Raw genomic sequence first — 21,303 nt, 5'->3', positions numbered from 1 at the left:
TGTTATTAAATTTAAATTCTTTTCATAGTCATACTCGGGCTTTAGATTATAGGTATGATTATCCTGGTCCTTTTACTCTAATTGAATTTATGTCAACTAAAAAAAAAAACTCAATAAATAGGGAGTCTATAATAAAAAAAAATACTGTAAACAAATAGGATTTTGACTACAAGAGGACCGAACCCCCCCATGCCCGACTGTTTGCTAGTCCTATCAATGGCTCCCGCAGTCCTCCTTGTATCAATGTCTCACCACTGAAGAGTGATCCAAAGTTGCAATTTTGTTTGTGTACATCACAGTAAAATATAAAAATGATGGCGCCCAACGTGGGGCCGAAAGTAATTGTACCCACTAATGCTTTCGGTTTCCAAATCCGTATTTTATTCAAAGATTGTAGACTTCATTTCTTTGCGTTTTGGATTAAACCCATTAGTAATATTTCATAATTGGGGGAATAACAAACAGCCCTGATATGGATTTTTCGTGTACTTGAGGTATCGAGTAAAACGACCTATCAGTAAACTGTTTGTTCTTTCTTTCCCAAAAATGTTTATTATTTTTGGATTTATCTAATGACGTCAGATATGTGTAATGGAAAATTTTGTATTACAGTGAGCCTAATTTTTCTTATTGACAAATAAGTTCCGGACCATAGAATTTGGACCGTTGCCAATTTCTATCCGAAGTTATTTTGTTGATGCAATAAGTGTTTTTTTTACTTATTGTGTAGGAGTAATTATCGAATTGTAAAAATATTATTTTTCAGGACATTTATCTATATAGACTGGTTTTGTTCTCCAAACTTATTTTATTCATTCTATAACTTTTACCCAAGTAAACACATCTATTCTATAAAATACCAACCTTTATGAAAACAGAACAAAGATAACAAATACCCTTTAAAAAAAAACAAATATTTTAGGATATTTAGTTGCGTTTTGAACATAAACAAATTTTGTCTAAGGAAAACGGATATAATTAGTTTTTACGGCGTTAATTAGTTAAAGGAGAAATCATATTAAAACTGAAAAAAAAACTTTTTTTGCATTTTTAAGAAAGCAAATCTACAGATTAGAAGACCCACATTCATTTTTTTAACCCATTCGTAAGTAAAATTTATTAAAGGAAATAAAAATGTCCCTTCCTAGAACTCCACCTAATGAACCAGCTGCTTCAGCTTCCTCATCTGCTGGAGAGAATTTATGTAATGTTTGCACTACCAATATTTCTGCAAATGACGATTGTCTTCTTATAGTAAAGTGTCAGCACTCTTTTCATCGATCTTGTATCGAAAATTATTTATCTAATACTGCAGAATGTCCCAATTGTAAAAGATCGTGCGATTTGTCTGATTTGAAAAGAGTTAACGTTTCTAACCAACCAGACCTTTCATTAAATCCACCCATTAGAGGTCGAGGTAGGGGAACTACAACTCATTCTTACCACACACGAAGTCAAAGTAGAACTCAATTTTATGATAATCAACGTTCTGGCGTCGAGCCAAGTCAAGAAGTTGACGAGAACGACCTTTCTATCGTTGCTCAAACTTCGCGTCCTAGTCGTGACAATTCTGCTAATAAAAATTTACCAACAACTCCTGGTAATAACCAAAATAAGGTTAGTAATATTGATTATGGTCAATTGAACCAAATGATCGAGACTACGATGGCAAGACTTTTGTCCAATTTTAATTTAGTGCCCAATCCTAATCCGCAGACGAATCAGGTTACATTAGAAAATGGAGGTCAACATTCTAGCCGACCTAATTTCAACTTTAATTCAAATTCTCGTAACCAAACCAATAACAGTTCTGGTCAAAATGTAGGTAACTTTTCTAATAACTTTTCTAATCGGTCTTTTACACCAATCCCGTCAAGTTCTAATACATCGCATTTTAACCCTGATAAGTTAACAGCAATTATACAAAGTTGGAACATCAAGTTTGATGGGTCACCAACGGGATTGAATATTGAGGAATTCCTTTATCGAATTAACTCCTTAACTTTTGATAATTTCAATGGCGATTTCGCTTCTATTGTAAAAAATTTAAATGTACTACTAACTGGAAAAGCCAAAGATTGGTATTGGCGTTATAGGAAACAGGTTAGCTCGGTTAATTGGCAGGATTTCTGTGAATCTATCAAATGTCAATATAGAGACTTTAAATCTTCATTTGACATCCGTGAAGAGATCCGTAATAGAAAACAAAAGGCCGGTGAAAGTTTTGATGCATTCTTTGTCGCAATTTCGTCCATTATGGATCGTTTGCCCTCACCTATTCCTGAAATGGAATTAATTGAAATTTTGACTAGAAACCTTAGACCAGAAATTCGCCAAGATAACCTATATGTACCAGTACATTCTATTCCTCATTTGCGAAAGTTGGTACAAATGAGAGAAATTTTTTGGAATGAAGAACACGTCCGCAAAAATTTGTCTTGTCGCTCCCAAAATTATCCTATGCCAAGACGTCAGATAGCTGAGGTGGAATGTACAGAAGATGATAATCCAATTTTAACTAATAGTGAAGTAAACGCGGTACAATCAGCCGAAAAAGTTATTCGTTGCTGGAACTGTGGTGAGCCTGACCATTTCTGGGATGATTGTGTGAAAGAACGTACCATATTCTGCTACGGCTGTGGAGCCAAAAATACCTATAAGCCACAATGTCCTAAATGCTCCTCCAAGAGGATCAATATGTCAAAAAACTACATACTTTCAAAAAACTAGATTTTCCAGAAAATACTAGTACTACTGAACCAAATATACCGGCTAAAACATTTAAATTACCAGACTTACCTGAGACTAAACCACCAACGATATTACCTAGACCAAATATTGCTTTGGAAACAGATCTGTCGAAAATAATTTCACCTATTTTACCTTATCATGTGCGTCTACAAAATTATATTGCTAAACGAAATGAAATATTCCATGTAAATGCTATAGTACACCCTGTTGTCAGGAAACCTAAAAGATCAACATTAAGAATGCGTTTTTATTATAAACTGCGTAGACGAGGAAGAAAACTTCTAGTATCTGCGATGATGAGTGATAGCAGTGATAACCGTTTTTATGCAAAAGTATCCTTTTTAACTTTTAACGAATATGGTCTTTTAGATACTGGAGCTAATATTTCGTGTATCGGTGGAGAGTTAGCCAAACTAGATTTTTCAAAATTTTCATGCTTTAATAAATGTCGTTCAAACGTAAAAACTGCTGATGGTCGATTGCAAAACGTCGTTGGTTGGTTGTCAGTGGAAATTGAATTCCAAAGTCAAAAACGTATGATTAACCTATTTGTAATTCCTTCGATAAAACAACGTCTCATCCTTGGTGTTGACTTTTGGAACGCTTTTAATTTGATTCCGAATATTGTTGAATCTTTAGATATAGTAGATAAAGTAATGTTAGGTCATGTTCCGTCATCCGATTTTAAGAAAATTTCCGAAGTTCAGTCCGTAGATAAAAGTAGTTCTGAATTACCATCAGAAAACATAGAATATCCATTAACTCCTGGCCAACGCCAACAATTAAATGCAATCATTGCATTATTCCCCACTTTTGAACAGCAAGGGTTAGGGAGAACCAGCTTAATTAAGCATTATATCGACGTTGGAGACTCCAAGCCGATAAAACAAAGGTTCTATCCAGTTTCTCCTGCTGTGGAGAAACTGATGTTTGCTGAATTAGACAGGATGTTGGCATTAGGGGTTATTGAACGATCTCAATCCCCTTGGAGTTCGCCCATGCGTATGGTAATCAAACCAAACAAAGTCCGGCTTTGCCTTGATGCAAGGAAACTTAACTGCGTTACAAAGAAAGACGCCTATCCGCTGCCATCAATAGAGGGTATTTTTTCGAGGCTTCCAAAGGCCAACATCATATCCAAATTGGATTTAAAGGATGCATATTGGCAAATCGGCCTAGCCGATTCTGCAAAACCTCTGACAGCTTTCACCGTACCCGGTCGTCCGCTCTACCAATTTGTCGTAATGCATTTCGGGTTATGCAATGCCCCTTCCACTATGTGTCGACTAATAGACGAAATTATTCCACCAGATCTCCGTAATTCCGTTTTTGGTTACTTGGATGATCTTATCATTGTCTCGGAAGATTTTCAAAAACATTTATCGCTATTAGTACGCGTTGCGGAACTGTTTCGGAAGGCTAATTTAACCTTAAATATTTCGAAAAGTAAATTCTGTGTAACTCGTGTCCAATATCTAGGTTACGTTATCGGGAATGGAGGTATATCAACGGACCCCGAAAAAGTAAGCGCTATCGTTAATTGGCCTGTGCCAAAAACTGTTCGTCAAGTTAGAGGATTTCTCGGACTTGCTGGATGGTATCGGAGGTTCGTGGAAAACTTTTCGTCCATAGTCTTCCCGATAACAGAAGTTCTCTCGTCTAAAAAGAAATTTTGCTGGACAAATGAGGCGAATGACGCGTTTAAACGTATTAAAAATCTTTTAACGACTGCACCCGTACTTATCAACCCTGATTTTTTAAAAAAATTCTTTGTCCATTGCGACGCCAGCGATTACGGTATCGGAGCTGTTTTGGTACAATTAGACGAATCTGGTAATGAGAGACCTGTCGCTTTTATGAGCAAAAAGCTAAATAGTGCTCAGCGGAACTATAGCGTAACCGAAAGGGAGTGCTTAGCCGCTTTAGAAGCAATAAACCGTTTTCGATGTTATCTTGAGCTACAAGAGTTCGAGGTAATAACCGACCACTCAAGTTTAGTGTGGCTCATGAGACAAACTGAGTTGTCAGGTCGTTTAGCCCGGTGGATGTTTAAATTACAAGCATATAAGTAAATTTACAATTTGTCATAGGAAAGGCAAAGAGAACGTAGTGCCAGATGCGTTGTCGCGGTTATTGAAATTTGCCACCCTGAGAAGTTCAATATCTACTAGGGTGATCGACTCGATTTTTCAACCGGTTTTTTTTTCTGCTTTACCAGTGTCGGTTTTTTCTTAATGTTGATTTTTCGAATATCAAATAACCCGGTTTTTCACTTTTTAAAACCCGGTTTCGAATACTTTTATTTGCTTTGTATTCAAAGATTATTTAAATGAAATTTTTAAGTAAATAATAATACAGCCCGTCTAAATTTTAAAAATATTCGAGTCGAGGAACTAGCGTACATTTTTCTACAGCTCCTGTGGTTAAACTTCTTTGATTTTCCTAATTAATTATGTTTTATTAATCAAATTTAAACATAAACATTAAGTTTTTTAAATTAAAATATATTTTTTTTTTAAATGTCAGCTATTCGAACGAAAATGTCGAATAATCGATCACCCTAATATCTACCCCTATTTTTTTAAATTGATCGTCATGGTTATGTTAAACTATAGGGCAGATTCGTTCTTTTTAAATTTAAAATAAAGTTAGTAGGAATTATGCCTTTTTATTCCCCATCAATGGTAACCCCATTTACTTTTTGACAAATGGCAATTCTTTTGATCAGTTATTGCCAACAATAAGGATTCATTTGGCTGGCAATACTGTTTTGTGGATCTTATCCTTTTTTTACTTGTTTTCTTTTGGACCGTCATTTTCTATACGTGTTTCTTTTTAACTTGACTTTCTTAAAAGTTAACGGTAAAACGGCATGATGCAATAATGGTTTTGGATGCTATGGAAAATTTTAGAAGCGTCACTCACCGGTTAACAACGAATGAGTCAAGATGGATTGCTCGGAGAAAAAAATATAAGCTTAAGTAAATGCTTCTAACTTAAACAAAAAAAACATAACTTAAAAAAAAAACAAAAATCTGTTGACCTTAAATTGAAATTAAATACATAAAGAAAAACGGCGTGCGTAATTTCCAAAAAAAAGACAAAAAAAAATAAAAAAAAAAAAAAAAAACTTTGGGTAATTATCATTAAAAATGAAATAAAATAGGAAAATCAAAAGAAAATTTTTTGTTATAAAAAAAAATTAGTGACATTTCTATAAAATAAAAAAAAACGTGATCGGTGGAAGGAAGAAGAAGAAAAGACCATTTGCAAATTTACAAACATAACCCAATGTTCTGAAAAAAAAAATTGTTAAAAGTCACCATCGGTGTTCCCCATTTAACCCAAAAGTTCTCCAAATTGAGTGTTTATAATAAATTCCAAAACTCAACAAAAAAAAAAAAAAAAAATCTTAAAATAGGTACCAACAGAAACAAATTTGTGAATGTTAAAGGAATTTTCATAAAAAAAAACAAAAGAAATGACGAAGGAAGATAATTGATAGAAAAAACGAAAATACGAAAAATAGAGGTTAAAACAGAGGCAATAAAATACATAACCGAAATTTACTAAGTGAATAATAATAAAACAAAGTCAAAAAAGTTAAAAAAAAAAATCAAAATCAGAAAACAATGTTTAACAACAAGACAAAAGAAAAAATAAAATAACGGCTATAACAGGGACGACAAGAAGAGATATAATAAACACCAAGAAAAATTAATAACTACAAAACTACAGAAATTAAAGAGTAAAATAAATGCCAAAAACTACAACAGAAGAATAAATTAATAATAGACAGGAAAATATATATAAAAAAAAAAATCATCTCAGTGTAACATTCAATCTACAAATAATTCGAACTAAATAAAAACTCCCAAACAAATAACAACAACTGTAAAACTGGCAACATAACATCTGAGGACCCAAGACACCAGCATTCATTAAACCAGAGCATCCCGTTGATCCGTCCAAGAAGTTTTCAGTGCCCACCACCCCTAGTTGGCCTTAGTATTCCATAGTCGATTATAGTAATTACTAATTCACCTAATCTTCTTTGATATATTTCAAATTCTAACTACATTCATTTTTATTGGCTAATTAAGAAATTATTCTGGTATAAACTGGCTTTTGTTAACCCTTTAACCGACTTGTTCGCAATTAATGTATATTATTAATTAATTTAATCTTAAAATTAACTATATTTTTTTTTTCTTTCAAAATTATTGTTTAAAATTAATTATTAAATAGATACGATATTCATTCTATTCCTAAAATAACGTAACTCTCAATATTAATCTGATCACTTATTTTTTTTCAAAATTCATTCTTTTTATAAATATTAAAATTATTGATAAAAAAATATCCATTTTATAAATAATATTAATATTTATAATACTTATTTATTTAATAAATAACTAAATTCTAACATAACTTTAATTTATATATTTTAATAATAATATCCCCTTTGAGCAGTAACAAAAATAAATATCTAACTCTCTAAGTCTAAAACTAATTCTCTTTGGTATACTAGAATCAGATGAGGGTACTTATTTTTTCAGCAAGCATCGAACTCTAGAAGGCCTTCCGGAATTTCGACGTAAAAATTGGTGAGTTACCCGAACATTTATAACTCTTTTCCATTATTTAAATTGTATAATTTTTATCAAATTATTTTCTTATTATATACCATAAATCATAAATGGTTGAGAATTTCTTAAGGAAAACTTTATATTTATTTTTATTAATGCTCTTAGCTTTATCTATTTATAAATCAATGTCAGAAAAATGTAAACTGAAAATCATCTAGAAGTTGTAAATTTAAAAGTAATTTAAAATGAATAATTTCCTTCAATAAACGAATTAATGAATATTTAAAAATGGCCTAACTGTGTTTAATGCTTTTCTAAAGGTTTGGTAATAGTTTAGATGTCTGTTTAGGGGTTCTCGAAAAACTATTTGGTCACTAGGACATAGGTTGTGGTAGGGTTATGAGACCAACTTGTCAATAACACCTGACAAGGACTTTTACATTGGGTCAAATGTTAAGTGAATAATATAAGTCTTTTGTTATTTAATTTAAATTCTTTTCATAGTCATACTCGGGCTTTAGATTATAGGTATGATTATCCTGGTCCTTTTACTCTAATTGAATTTATGTCAACTAAAAAAAAAAAAAAAAACTCAATAAATAGGGAGTCTATAATAAAAAAAAAAAAAAATACTGTAAACAAATAGGATTTTGACTACAAGAGGACCGAACCCCCCCATGCCCGACTGTTTGCTAGTCCTATCAATGGCTCCCGCAGTCCTCCTTGTATCAATGTCTCACCACTGAAGAGTGATCAAAAGTTGCAATTTTGTTTGTGTACATTACAGGTCCCACTATATTAATTAATCTATAAGTGGAAAAATAAATGGACAAGTGGAAAATAAAAGTCAATGCATCAAAATTTACTCACGTTACATTTATACTAAGACGAGAAAACTGTCCTCCAATAAAGATAAACAACGTCAAAATTCCAGAATATAGCCATGTGAGATACCTTGGTATCCATCTTGATCGCCGTTTCACATGGAGCCAACATTTTGAAGCTAAGGTTACACAAATAAAATTAAAGTCAGCCCAATTGCACTGGCTGATTGGACCACTTTCTGATCTAGACTTAGAGTACAAAGTCATCTAACGTTAAAAAATTGCAAAGAAAGCAGTCAGCACTGTTAAGGACAATAACAGGTGCCCCGTGGTGTATTCACAATATTAATATTCACAGGGATCTCAATGTTCTCATAATATGTGAGGATATCAAACATTCCAGTGTAACCTACCTGTCGAAACTAATGGATCACCCAAATCCCCTTGCCAGTGACTTGCTGCTATTTGAGGGTTATAAACGACTAAGAAGAATGGAAACCTTGGATCTTGCGGATAATCAAATCGAGAACTTGTGTTGAAACTGCAGTGGCAGTAACAACGTTAGTCATAGTTTAGGTTAAGATTTCTACTTAAGAAAGATTCAATAAAAAATAAATTAAATAAAAAAATTAAAAATCAACAAACTTATTTTTGCTTCCCTTAAATTCCATATAACCAACGTAAGAGAATTTGAAAGCTAAGTTGATTATGACATTTAATTGGTTTGTTTTGGTTTTGCAATTTCGGTTTTTTTATTGGTATTATATTGATGTGGCTGCCGTTTTGTTTTAATGCTAATTTGATTCTGTAGATGGATTTTTTTCATTACAATTATAGCATTTAGTTTCAGTGGACGTACCATAAGAAGTCAAATGGGTTGGAACCATGTCCATACCGTTATATGAAATCCAAAAGGCACTAAGTTACGAAAAAGTCAAAATCGACTTTTTGTTTGATTATGATGCACCTTATCAAAATTCATGTTCCTGCTAAATTTTACACTCCTACAATTAGAATCAACGTCCCTTCAAGGATATTCTAAGAGATTATGTTCTAAAATTACCTTAAAATTCTTGAAAATTTTAAAATTCTTTTAAATTTTTAACTTCGACATTGTAAAATATTGTAAGTTGGCATTAAATAAAACAAAAATGAAACTTCTAGCGCGATTTAGGGATTACTTTAACAATTTTAGATTTTTTTCAAAGAAAAATTCCTAGCATTATGCTCTCCATGTTTCGGACTATTTGACCAACAAACCCCGATTGGAATTTACTTAAAATGTTGAACCTTACTATTTTTTATGTAACTTACGCCATTTTGATTTATAAAGTGTTATATTCGGCTATGCCGAATCTTATATACCCAAATCATTTCCATGTAAATATACTTTGATATTTTTTGAATATTTTATTATCATATATCGATGTTATTATGAACATCATATCATCGAATTTCGTTGTTGTACTCGAATTTTTAAGCCAATACTGATCGTTAAAGTAATTTCTGATGGTGATGGTATGGTCAATTATAGACCGATCCACGTAAAATTTTGTAGAACGATTTTGGATCATACAAAATTTCATAGTGGCACTTGTATTTTTAAGAAAGTAATGGGCGTTAAAGTTATTTTGAAACCGGTAATTAGCGTGGGGGTAGGGCCAATTATGGACCGATTCCTCAAAAATTTTGTATAACGATTTTGATTCATACATATAATGTTTATGTCGAATGTCGATGTTGTTCTCGTATTTTTAAGCCAGTACTGATCTTTAAAGAAATTTCCGATGAGGACTTTTTATAGGGGGTAGAGGCAATTATAGACCGATCCCAACAATATTTTGTTCATTTTGGTTCATACAAATTACATAAATGTCATCCCAGTACTCGTATTTTTAAGAAAGTAATGAGCGTTAAAGAAATTTTCTGATGGGAAGCTATATGGGGGGTAGGGTCAAATATGGACCGATCACCACAAAATTTTCTTAGATATATTAAGGGTTATACAAAACTTTTTTATGTTGAATTTCGTCGCCACAGATTTATTTTGAAGTCAGTGATCAACATTATAATAATGTTTTATAGGGCACTTTATTTGGTAGTCCACTTGTATGGGGGCTATCCGAAAACATGAACCGATATTGCCCATTTTCAATACTAAACAAACCTTACACTTTTGTGGGACTATGACCAATATTCCGATGTGTTACAAACGGAATGACAAAATAAATATACCACCCTTTTGACGATGGGTACAAAAAAGCATAACTCAAGAAAATGTGGAACATTTTTGGTTTATTTATCATTTTAGAAGGTTTTTGGCTTCTCCTGAAAAATTTGTTCAATGTAACTTAGGGCTTTCTGGATTTCATATGACGATACATATATATGAGAAATTCTATTTTTTATTTACATTTTGTGAAAATTCGCTAAAGTAAAAAATTAAAAATTCGCATTTTTTTGTATACGCTCTAAAATCTTTACATGCTAATATTTTATCGCGGCTTTATGATTTCAACATGTAAAATTTAAAAGTATTTCAATCACGCGAAAAAGACATTTTTCTAAAACTTTTACGTTTGTTTTTTCAATATTTAAGCTTCTCTCGCAGTGAACACATTTTGGAGATATATATCAAACGACTCGTAATTACAATGTCTACTATATCTCATTTATACATTTTGCATAACCGAATATTCGCAAATATTCTATCCAAAAAACTGCAAATTTTGTAAAATTGAACAAATTTGGTTTCAAAATATTGCGACCACGTAGTTCCTTACTTATAAATGGCACAACAATTAAATATGGACTATAGGCATTCAACAAGAGTATACAGCTTATATTAGCAAAATTGACTTTCTAAGTTGTAAGCCGCCCAAATAATATCAAAAAGTTGTAAAAAACTATATGGTTTCAATCACATTTTTGAGAAATTTAAAATTTGAGTGTTTATTTCTCCAACATTTTAGACGATTTAGGGATTACTTTAACAATTTTAGATTTTTTTCAAAGAAAAATTCCTATTTTGAAAACTTTTACGAAAACAATGAAGCATTATGCCTTCCATGTTTCGGACTATTTGACCAACAAAACCCGATTGGAATTTACTTAAAAATGTTGAACCTTACTATTTTTATACCCTGCACCACCATCAGTGGTGATAGAGGGTTTATATAACTTTGTCATTCCGTGTGTAACATCAAGAAATATTCATCTGAGACCCAACAAAGTATATATATATATTCTGGGTCCTTATCAAATACTGAGTCGATTTAGCTATGTCCGTCTGTCTGTGTAAAACACGCTCACGATAAAACGAAGCAATAGAATTTAACCAAATTCACCCAAAATGTTCTTCGTTTTCCTAAGTTGTTTGGAATTGAAAATGGGCAAAATCGGTTCACATCGGGAAAAGTTATGAATCAAAATTTGAAACATCCTCAAAACAAATAAGCATTTTTTACACATTCTGATGTAATTTTCTCGATAACTATGCAAGATAATTCCATAAAAATCGGCATACATTCGTTTCCGCACAAAAACTTAATTCCTGTGGAAAATCGCGAGAATCGGTCCACAATTTCATATACCCCCCATACAAAAGTACATATTCTCGAAAATTTGGTTTTTTGTTAATAACTTCCGTCGTAATGTCAATATCTTCACAACATTTTAGAAATTAAAATTTTATGACAATAGAATTTATTCGGAGGAAAAATTTTTTGGATGGGTCCATAATTGGTCATAGCTTCCATACAAGGTCCCCTCCCGAAAATCACTTAAACGCGCATAACTCATTACTAAATTGAGATATCGATATAAAATTTGGTACAAGTATTGCTCTTATATACAGAAGTAATACAGTAAAAGATTTTTTCGATCGGTCCATATTTGGTCATAGCTTCCATGCAAGGTCCACTCCCGAAAATATCGTAAACGCGCATAACTCATTACTAAATTAAGATATCGATATATACAAGGTCCCTCCCGAAAATCACTTAAACGCACATAACTCATTACGAAATTAATATATCGATATAAAATTTAGTACAGGTATTGCTCTTATATACAGAAATATTACAATGAAATTTTTTTTCGATCGGTCCATAATTGGTCATAGGTCCCATACAAGGTCCCTCCCGAAAATCACTTAAACGCACATAATTCATTAATAAATTATCCATAGATATCCATATAAAATTTGGTACAAGCATTGTTCTCACATACAGAAACATTACTATGAAATATTTTTCCGATAATTGGTAATAGCTCCCATACAAGGTCCCCTCCCGAAAAACACTTAAACGCGTATAACTCATTCCTTACTTAAGATATCCATATACAATTTAGTACTAGTATTGCTCATGTACACAAAAATATTACTAAGAAATTTTTTTCCATCAGTCCATAACTGGTCATAGCTCCCATACAAGGTCCCCTCCCGAAAATAACTTAAACGCACATAACTCATTACTAAATTAAGATATCCATATAAAGTTTGGCACAAGTGTTGCTCATATACAGAGAAATAATATTGTGAACTGTTTTCCGATCGGTCCATAATTGATCATAGCTCCCATATAAGGTCCCTTTTAGAAAAACACACTTACAAGGTTCCCTTCCGAAAATCAGAAAAAAACGCACATAACTCATAACCAGATATTTATCTCCATACATTTAGCAAAAGTATTGCTCTTATATACATAAATTCACTATGAAATTGTTTTACGACCGGTCCAGCTATTGATACATAATTTGGCAAAAATATTGGTTTTGTATACAAAAATTATATTTCTCCAGCCCCTTAATTTTGTGTTGAACAAAATTTTGTACAGAACAAATCGAATTGTAATAGATTTAACTTTTGGTATTTTTTCTATTAAAGACATGAGAAAACTTATTTCTACAAATATTTGATCAATTAGAAAAGTTATAACATAGAAGTAGCTGGTGGAGGGTATTTAAGATTCGGCACAGCCGAATATAGCACTCTAACTTGTTATTTATATAATTTTTTTTATACCCACCACCAAAAAGATAGGGGGTATATTGATTTTGTCATTCGGTTTGTATATATTCCGGGTCCTTATTAAATTCTAAGACGATCTGGCCATGTCCGTTCGTCTGTCTGTTGAAATCACGATAGGAACAATACGAGAGTAGCTAGACAGTTGAAATTTTGCACAAATATTCTCTATTGCTAAGGTTTGTTTTGGTCCACTTTTTCGGATAACCCCAATACAAGTGGACCTCCTGAAAATATTTCACTGTGAAAATATTTCACTGTGAGACCTTTTTGTGCTAACTTTTTTAGTTTTTGTGATAGAAAAAATATATTGGTCAGTATTTCAATGTCAAAAATAGTGAACATAATAAAATTTTTAGATAATATAATTTGAAGCACGAAAAACATTTAAACTAAACCCCAGAACTGTCCGTGGGGCACATGCGCCAAATATATATAATGCTTGTGATGTAGAGCAAAATTTGGTTAAAATATAGAAAAAATCAGTAATAATTTGTTTTAATTTTGTTTAAGTTTTGTGAAATAAACAATAAATATCTGATTTATTATACTTTGTTTAATCAATTAAGGTATAAAACAGCAACATAAGTTTTTTTTGTAATTTTTACTTTTATTTTACTAATGACAAATCTGCCCCACCCCCTTGCCGAATTTTCCCGGTTGTTTATAAATAAATTTCATAAGTTTTATGATAATCTACCTAAAAATACAAACAATTTCGACTAGTTTCCATCAAAAATTGCAAGAGTGCTCCAAAAAAACTAAGTTTCGAAAAATAAGTCGTGCAAAAAATTAGGTCAATAGGACTACGTTAACTGGTGCCGCAACGGCTCTGAAGTTTGAAGATGCATTTACAAGGGAAAAATATGCAAATTTTTCAGTTTTCACAAAAGTTTTGTCATCAAACAATTTGTTTTACATTTTATTGTCATAGAATCGTAAAGTACACAGAATTTGCGTTACAAAAAGATAAAAAATTGGTTGAAAAATGTAAAAGTTATTACAAATTCCCCAGGCCATTAACGTGTCACAGATCACTTGAATTCGAAATGTGATATTCTAATAAAACAGATTAGGGAATAAAACAGTAAAAAAATTAGGTCAATACCTTTTATAGTTTGCCTTTACCTGCAATTTGAATTCAGCGGAATTCGAGAAAACCCCATTTTTATGTAATATTTTGCAAAATTAGCCTTTTTATTATATTGTTGTGTATTTTAAATGGAACCTTATGTAAATTTATTAGTCCACATATTTCTAAATAAAAATAAAGAGTTTCATGCAATTTGGAGCCATTAACCCATAAAAGGGCAAATTTTTTAATATTTGCAATTTTTGATGGAAACTAGTCGAAATTGTTTGTATTTTTAGGTAGATTATCATAAAACTTATGAAATTTATTTGTAAACAACCGGGTAAATTCGGCAAGGGGGTGGGGCAGATTTGTCATTAGTAAAATAAAAGAAAAAATTACAAAAAAAACTTATGTTGCTGTTTTATACCTTAATTGATTAAACAAAGTATAATAAATCAGATATTTGTTGTTTATTTCACAAAACTTAACAAACAAAATTAAAACAAATTATTACTGATTTTTTCTATATTTTATCCAAATTTTGTTCTACATCACAAGTATTATATATATTTGGCGCATGTGCCCCACGGACAGTTCTGGGGTTTAGTTTAAATGTTTTTCGTGCTTCAAATTATATTATCGAAAATTTTATTATGTCTTACTGTTCACTATTTTTGACATTGAAATACTGACCAATATATTTTTTCTATCACAAAAACTAAAAAAGTGAGCACAAAAAGTTCACACAGTGAAATATTTTCAGCAGGTCCACTTGTATTGGGGTTATCCGAAAACAAACCTTAGCATTAGAGAATGTTTGTGCAAAATTGCAACTGTCTAGCTACTCTCGTATTGTTCCTATCGTGATTTCAACAGACAGACGAACGGACATGGCCAGATCGTCTTAGAATTTAATAAGGACCAGGAATATATACACTTTTATGGGTGTATCACCAATATTTCGCTGTGTTACAAACCGAATGACAAAATCAATATACCCCCTATCTTTTTGATGGTGGGTATAAAAATAATTATATAAATAACAAGTTAGAGTGCTATATTCGGCTGTGTCGAATCTTAAATACCCTCCACCAGCTACTTCTATGTTATAACTTTTCTAATTGATCAAATATTTGTAGAAATAAGTTTTCCCATGCCTTTAATAGAAAAAATACCAAAAGTTAAATCTATTACAATTCGAACATTCATTGAACATTATAAATTTAGTAATTTGCATGTGTGAAAGATTTAGAGATTTTCTTAATACAAATACATATATAATTTTGTTCTACACAAAATTTTGTTCAACACAAATTGATAATGCTCTTTAAATACGGAGAAATATAATATTTGTATACAAAACCAATATTTTTGCCAAATTATGTATCAATAGCTGGACCGGTCGTAAAACAATTTTATAGGGAATTTATGTATATAAGAGCAATACTTTTGCTAAATGTATGGAGATAAATATCTGGTTATGAGTTATGTGCGTTTTTTTCTGATTTTCGGAAAGGAACCTTGTAAGTGTGTTTTTCTAAAAGGGAGCTATGATCAATTATGGACCGATCGGAAAAACATTTCACAATATTATTTCTCTGTATATGAGCAACACTTGTGCCAAATTTTATATGGATATCTTTATTTAATAATGAGTTATGTGCGTTTAAGTTATTTTCGGGAGGGGACCTTGTATGGGAGCTATGACCAGTTATGGACTGATGGAAAAAAATTTCTTAGTAATATTTTTGTATACATGAGCAATACTTATACTAAATTGTATATGGCTATCTTAAGTAAGGAATGAGTTATACGCGTTTAAGTGTTTTTGGGAGGGGAACTTGTATGGGAGCTATGACCAATTATCGGAAAAACATTTCATAGTAATGTTTCTATATGTGAGAACAATGCTTGTACCAAAGGGACAAGCATGAACCGACCTAAAAAAAGTTTCATTGTAATATTTCTGTATATAAGAGCAATACCTGTACTAAATTTTATATCGATATATTAATTTCGTAATGAGTTATGTGCGTTTAAGTGATTTTCGGGAGGGACCTTGTATATATACAATGACTACAAATCCGTAGCCGCACTCCATTTAATTTACATTTTCACTTGGAACCGGAAAACGCAACCACATCCGCAAGTTTATATTTCTACTCCAATAGTTTCAGAAATATGAGAAACAAAAACAACCTTTAAAAAATCTGTTTTTATACCCTTCACCTTCGTGAGAAGGGTATATATAAGTTTGTCATTCTGTTTGTAATTTATATAATATAATTTTCCGACCCTATAAAGTATATATATTCTGGATCCTTATAGATGGAGTAGGGTAAAAAATTAAGTTCCGTGGTATTAATATAAACAGAATTGCTAAAAATTATTTCAAAATTTTTGTAAATTTAGCAATATGTATATTTAAAATATTTCTGAATGCAAAAATTACATTAAAACTCTATTAATTACAGTAGTTGCTCATACCTATATGTGGTTTCGGAAGGAAAAGTATAGTATTTCTAGTTTTACTTTTTGTATATAAACAATTTTATTTGTCTTCCTCAGATAGGTAATCGATATACGCATTGACAGATGTGCCGCTATGGCGACTGATATTGTTTAAGGTATCACCATAATTGGTAGTAGAGTATATATAATATATATAATATATATATATATATAATATATATATATATATAATATATATATATATATATAAATAATATATAATATATAATATATATATATATATATATATATATATATAATATATAAATATATATATATATATATATATATATATAATATATATATATATATATATATATATCCTAGGCGTAATTAAGCAAAAAAATTAAGTTTATGAATAGGCCTGATTTGTGTTTTTAGCTCAATAGCATAAAAGAGACTGAAAATTTACACATTGTTGTTACATATTGTTCTATAATATACTTACAGTTCATATCAATTTGTACTACTGACTCCACAGGTGTTGCACGAGGGTGATTATTAGCCTTACATGTTATTCTGGAATTTAGATCTGCCCTACTAAGAGGACCAATTGTTATTTCGCTTTGCACATATCTTTGACCTGGAACATAATTCATCTGTGAGTCAATAAAAACCTCATCTCTATACCAGCTTATTTTGGGAGTAGGTTTTCCTGTAAGTATTACAATCATAAACAATTGCGTTATAAAAATACAATTAAGTGTGAATTAATCTTTTAGAAATCGTAATATTTGAACAATTAATAGTCTTTTTTAATTAATAATTATCGATTTTAATAAATTAAAACATAAATAAAATATGTAGATCAACGTTCTTTATAAAAAAGTTCTTTATAAATTAATCAAAGAGTTAACATTTAAAAAGTGGCGCATGTAGCTTGAAGCGTATAATGTGACAAAGGTATAAAGCTGTGTGGCCACACGTCAAAATTTTCACCAAAAAATATTATTAAATAAATTCAAAAATTACGACCTAAGGATATTGATTTTAAATAGTTTTAAAAATCACTTTTAATATGAAATGTTTATAGAAATTTAATCAAAATAAACGAACCAATTAAAAATGGCGCGGACCCATTGAATAATAATAAAATATTGTTATTTTTACTAAATTCCATACAACTGCTTTAAAAGACATCTTAGCAACCACAAACTTGTTGTTTCCAATTCTTCAAAAATTACATTACACACATAGTTTCATGTACCTTTTGAAGAATAACAAAGTACCATTTTATGGTTCCCACTTAATCCAGGCTCTACATATGTACCTAATTTCATGTTTGTGCCAGTCCACACTAGGAAATTTGTTTGGGAAACTTTTGATTTTGCATGAGAGAGAAAGAATATCATTCATCTCTCTCGCGGTAGAGAGTTTTTTGTTATTCTTCTCATACGTAGAACAACAAATCAATGTAATTAACACCTAGTTTATGAAACAAAAGTTTCTATGTGTGAACCAAAGTAAATTTATAAAGTAGACTCAATTTAACAGCTGACTATTTTTTTTAAAACTTGCTATTTGTGGACTTACTTGTCAAAAATGTTTATGTTGCCATATTTGTTTTCATTTATCGCTTGCTTTTGTACAAATTTCTGAGTAATTTGTTGTATTTAATGTGAAAAAGTGTATTTTAAGTGTATAATATTTTTAAAAATGTTCTAATTTTTAAAAAATAAAGAAAACTCTGTGACTTTTAATATAAATAACAACATATTTTTGGAAAGTACAACAATAATGCCATATTTTCCATTAATTATTGGTTCATTTTTGTAAACAAATTTTGACAAGTGAGTATTTCGAACAAAAACAAACTGCCTGTGGTTTTTGTAGACGTCTGTTGTACAACAACTCGTGTCGCTACTTTATTAATTTACTTTGGTGTGGACATTAAGAAACTTTAAAAGAGAATTAAGAATTAAGCTTCAATATTGTACAAAATTAAAAAAGTTCAAAAAGGAAATTAATAAATACTATAGAAATTACAATTCCTAATCCTGGAAAACAAATTGTGCAAATGCATGTTTTTATGGTGCGTGGTGGTCTTAAAAGACAAGTTATTTAGATTATGTTTATTTTTTTTAATTTAAATAAAAATTTTTATGAAAAAAGTTTTTCAGTAAATATATTAAAAAACATAATTTTGAAATATTACTCTATATGTATATGTATGTAAATGAAATTTCAACTAAATTTTTTGTAAGCATTTTTTGTTTTTTTTATTACACAATTTTGGGGTTCTATTTCAAAAGTCAAAAATAATATAACAAATAAAAAAATATAACAAAAAAATTTTAAAAGTTTCGTGTTTTTGTAACTTGGTTTTGACTTTCGGTTAATTTTTTTCTGGGACCATTTATCGCAGCTCCAGGTAAAATATTAAATAAAAAAATCGTATATACACATTCGACTGCTCCAAAAAAACTAAGTTTCGAATTTTGACCGCCCCCCCTAAAATTGTTTAACGGGTTATAAAAATAAGTCGTGCAAAAAATTAGGTCAATAGAACTACGTTAACTGGCTCTGAAGTTTGAAGATGCATTTACAAGGAGAAAATATGCATTTTTTCAGTATTCACAAAAGTTTTGTCATTAAATAATTTGTTTTGTATTTTATTGTCAAAGAATCGTAATGTACGCAGAATTAGCGTTACAAAAAGATAAAAAACACAAAAATTTGTTGAAAAATGTAAAAGTTATTAAAAATTCTCCAGGCCAGTATCGTGTCTCAGAACACTTGATTTCGAAATGTGATAAAAAAACAAGTAAGAGTGCTATATTCGGCTGTGCCGAATCTTATATACCCTTCACCATAGTGTATTTTAAACATAATTGATCTTACAGTCTTGTTAATAAAAACATTAAAAAAATTTGAGTCGATTTAAGCCGAAGGTTTCGGCGGCGGCTAAGCTCCGACTAGAAGCCGGTCGACTTCGACCTCTGATTCATTGCTGGTAAACATTGACGAGACGTAGATTTTGTTTTTGTTTATCGTAAAAAAATTTGTTTTCAAAAGCACTTGGGAAAAATTTGTGTTAGTTTTAAATTTCAAACTTACATTATTCGCATAAAAATTATTGTACAATAACTCACAATCTACTCTCATATAATTGAAAACGTTTTAAATACTTTTTTCTATTCATTAAAAAATATATTTGCAATACAAAAGGGAATATTATTTTATTTTAACAAAAAATGCAAATCATATTTTTTTGCTGTGTATTTTTTGTATGTTTGGATTCCAAACAAAACAAAAAAATACACAGCTGAATAAAACCAAATACATCTACACACACACATGTTAATCTTTTTCTATATTCAGTGTTGTTGTTGCTTTTATAACAATTTTTTGATGAAATTTTCAGAGGTTGTCTCGGATTTTTGTTCATATCTCCGTTATTTACCGACCGATTTTGCTGATTTTAAATAGCGATCTTCTCGAAAGCATGTCTAATAGAATTATTGAAGATTCAGATTTCGCCGATATCTGGGGTCCTCTAAAAACTGATTTCAACAGACAGACAGACAGACAGACAGACGGAAAGACAGACAGACGGAAAGACAGACAGACGGACATGGCTTAATCGACTCCGCTATCTATAAGGATCCAGAATATATATACTTTATAGGGTCGGAAAATTATATTATAGAAATTACAAACGGAATGACAAACTTATATATACCCTTCTCACGAAGGTGAAGGGTATAATAAACATATTTTTGAAAATATTCTAACAAAACAATTGTATTACTTAAAATACATTTATAGTTACTTGAATATGAGTTTTTGTCCTTATAGAATAACGTAAACCTGTTCTCAGCTATCGTCGAAAAATTTTGATATTTTTAACGGTCGTTTCAAAATTCAAATTTTAGTTTTATTGATACTTTGTTAAACAAATTTCAATATTTTTGGGAAAACTCATAGGGATTTATGGACAACAGATTAGGGAATAAAAACACATTTTTATGTAATATTTCGCAAAATTAGCCTTTTTATTTTATTGTTGTATATTTCAAATGGAACCTTTTGTTAATTTATTAGTCCACACATTTCTAAATAAAAATCAAGAGTTTCATGCAATATGGACGCCTTTAACCCCATAAACTTTAAAGGTCAAAGGTAAAATTTTGTAATATTTGCAATTTTTGGTGGAAACTAGTCGAAATTGTTTCTATTTATTATTATTATCATAAAACTTAAGAAATTTATTTATTAACAACCGATATTTACAATAATAGTGAAAAATTAACCCTTAAACGGCCTTGGGGTCAAAATGACCCCGATTTAAGAAAGAAAATTAGCCCCAAAGGAGGAGTTTTGTTTTGGGGTATTTCTTTATTTCACAACATTGGGGTCATTTTTATTTTTTTGCATAATGCAGTATTACCCCAAATGTAAAAATGTTGAAATACCCCCAAAAAATATATAAAAAAACAAAAATTTCGTGTTTTTGTTTCTTGTATTTTTGTTGGGGCCATATTTCGTTTTAGGTTTTGGGGCCATTTTATCTGGGGCCACAAT

General features: G+C 30.6%; 1 protein-coding gene across 1 annotated transcript in view; it reads right to left on the bottom strand.

Moving 5' to 3' along the window:
• The window catches only part of LOC124419245 (cell adhesion molecule 4-like), a 217,242-nt gene extending 199,231 nt beyond the window's left edge, over positions 1-18,011 (bottom strand). Inside the window, exons 1-2 of the mRNA XM_046947868.1 lie at positions 17,987-18,011; positions 17,228-17,434 (exon numbers count right to left, since the gene is read on the bottom strand). Coding sequence (XP_046803824.1) covers positions 17,228-17,434; positions 17,987-18,011 — 232 coding nt within the window. The remainder of the gene's footprint in view (positions 1-17,227; positions 17,435-17,986) is intronic.
• Between the last annotated feature and the right edge of the window lie 3,292 nt (positions 18,012-21,303).

Source organism: Lucilia cuprina, chromosome 4 (assembly GCF_022045245.1).
Source record: "Lucilia cuprina isolate Lc7/37 chromosome 4, ASM2204524v1, whole genome shotgun sequence".
Taxonomy (NCBI): Eukaryota; Metazoa; Arthropoda; class Insecta; order Diptera; family Calliphoridae; genus Lucilia; species Lucilia cuprina.
This window is presented reverse-complemented; position numbering and strand designations above follow the sequence as displayed.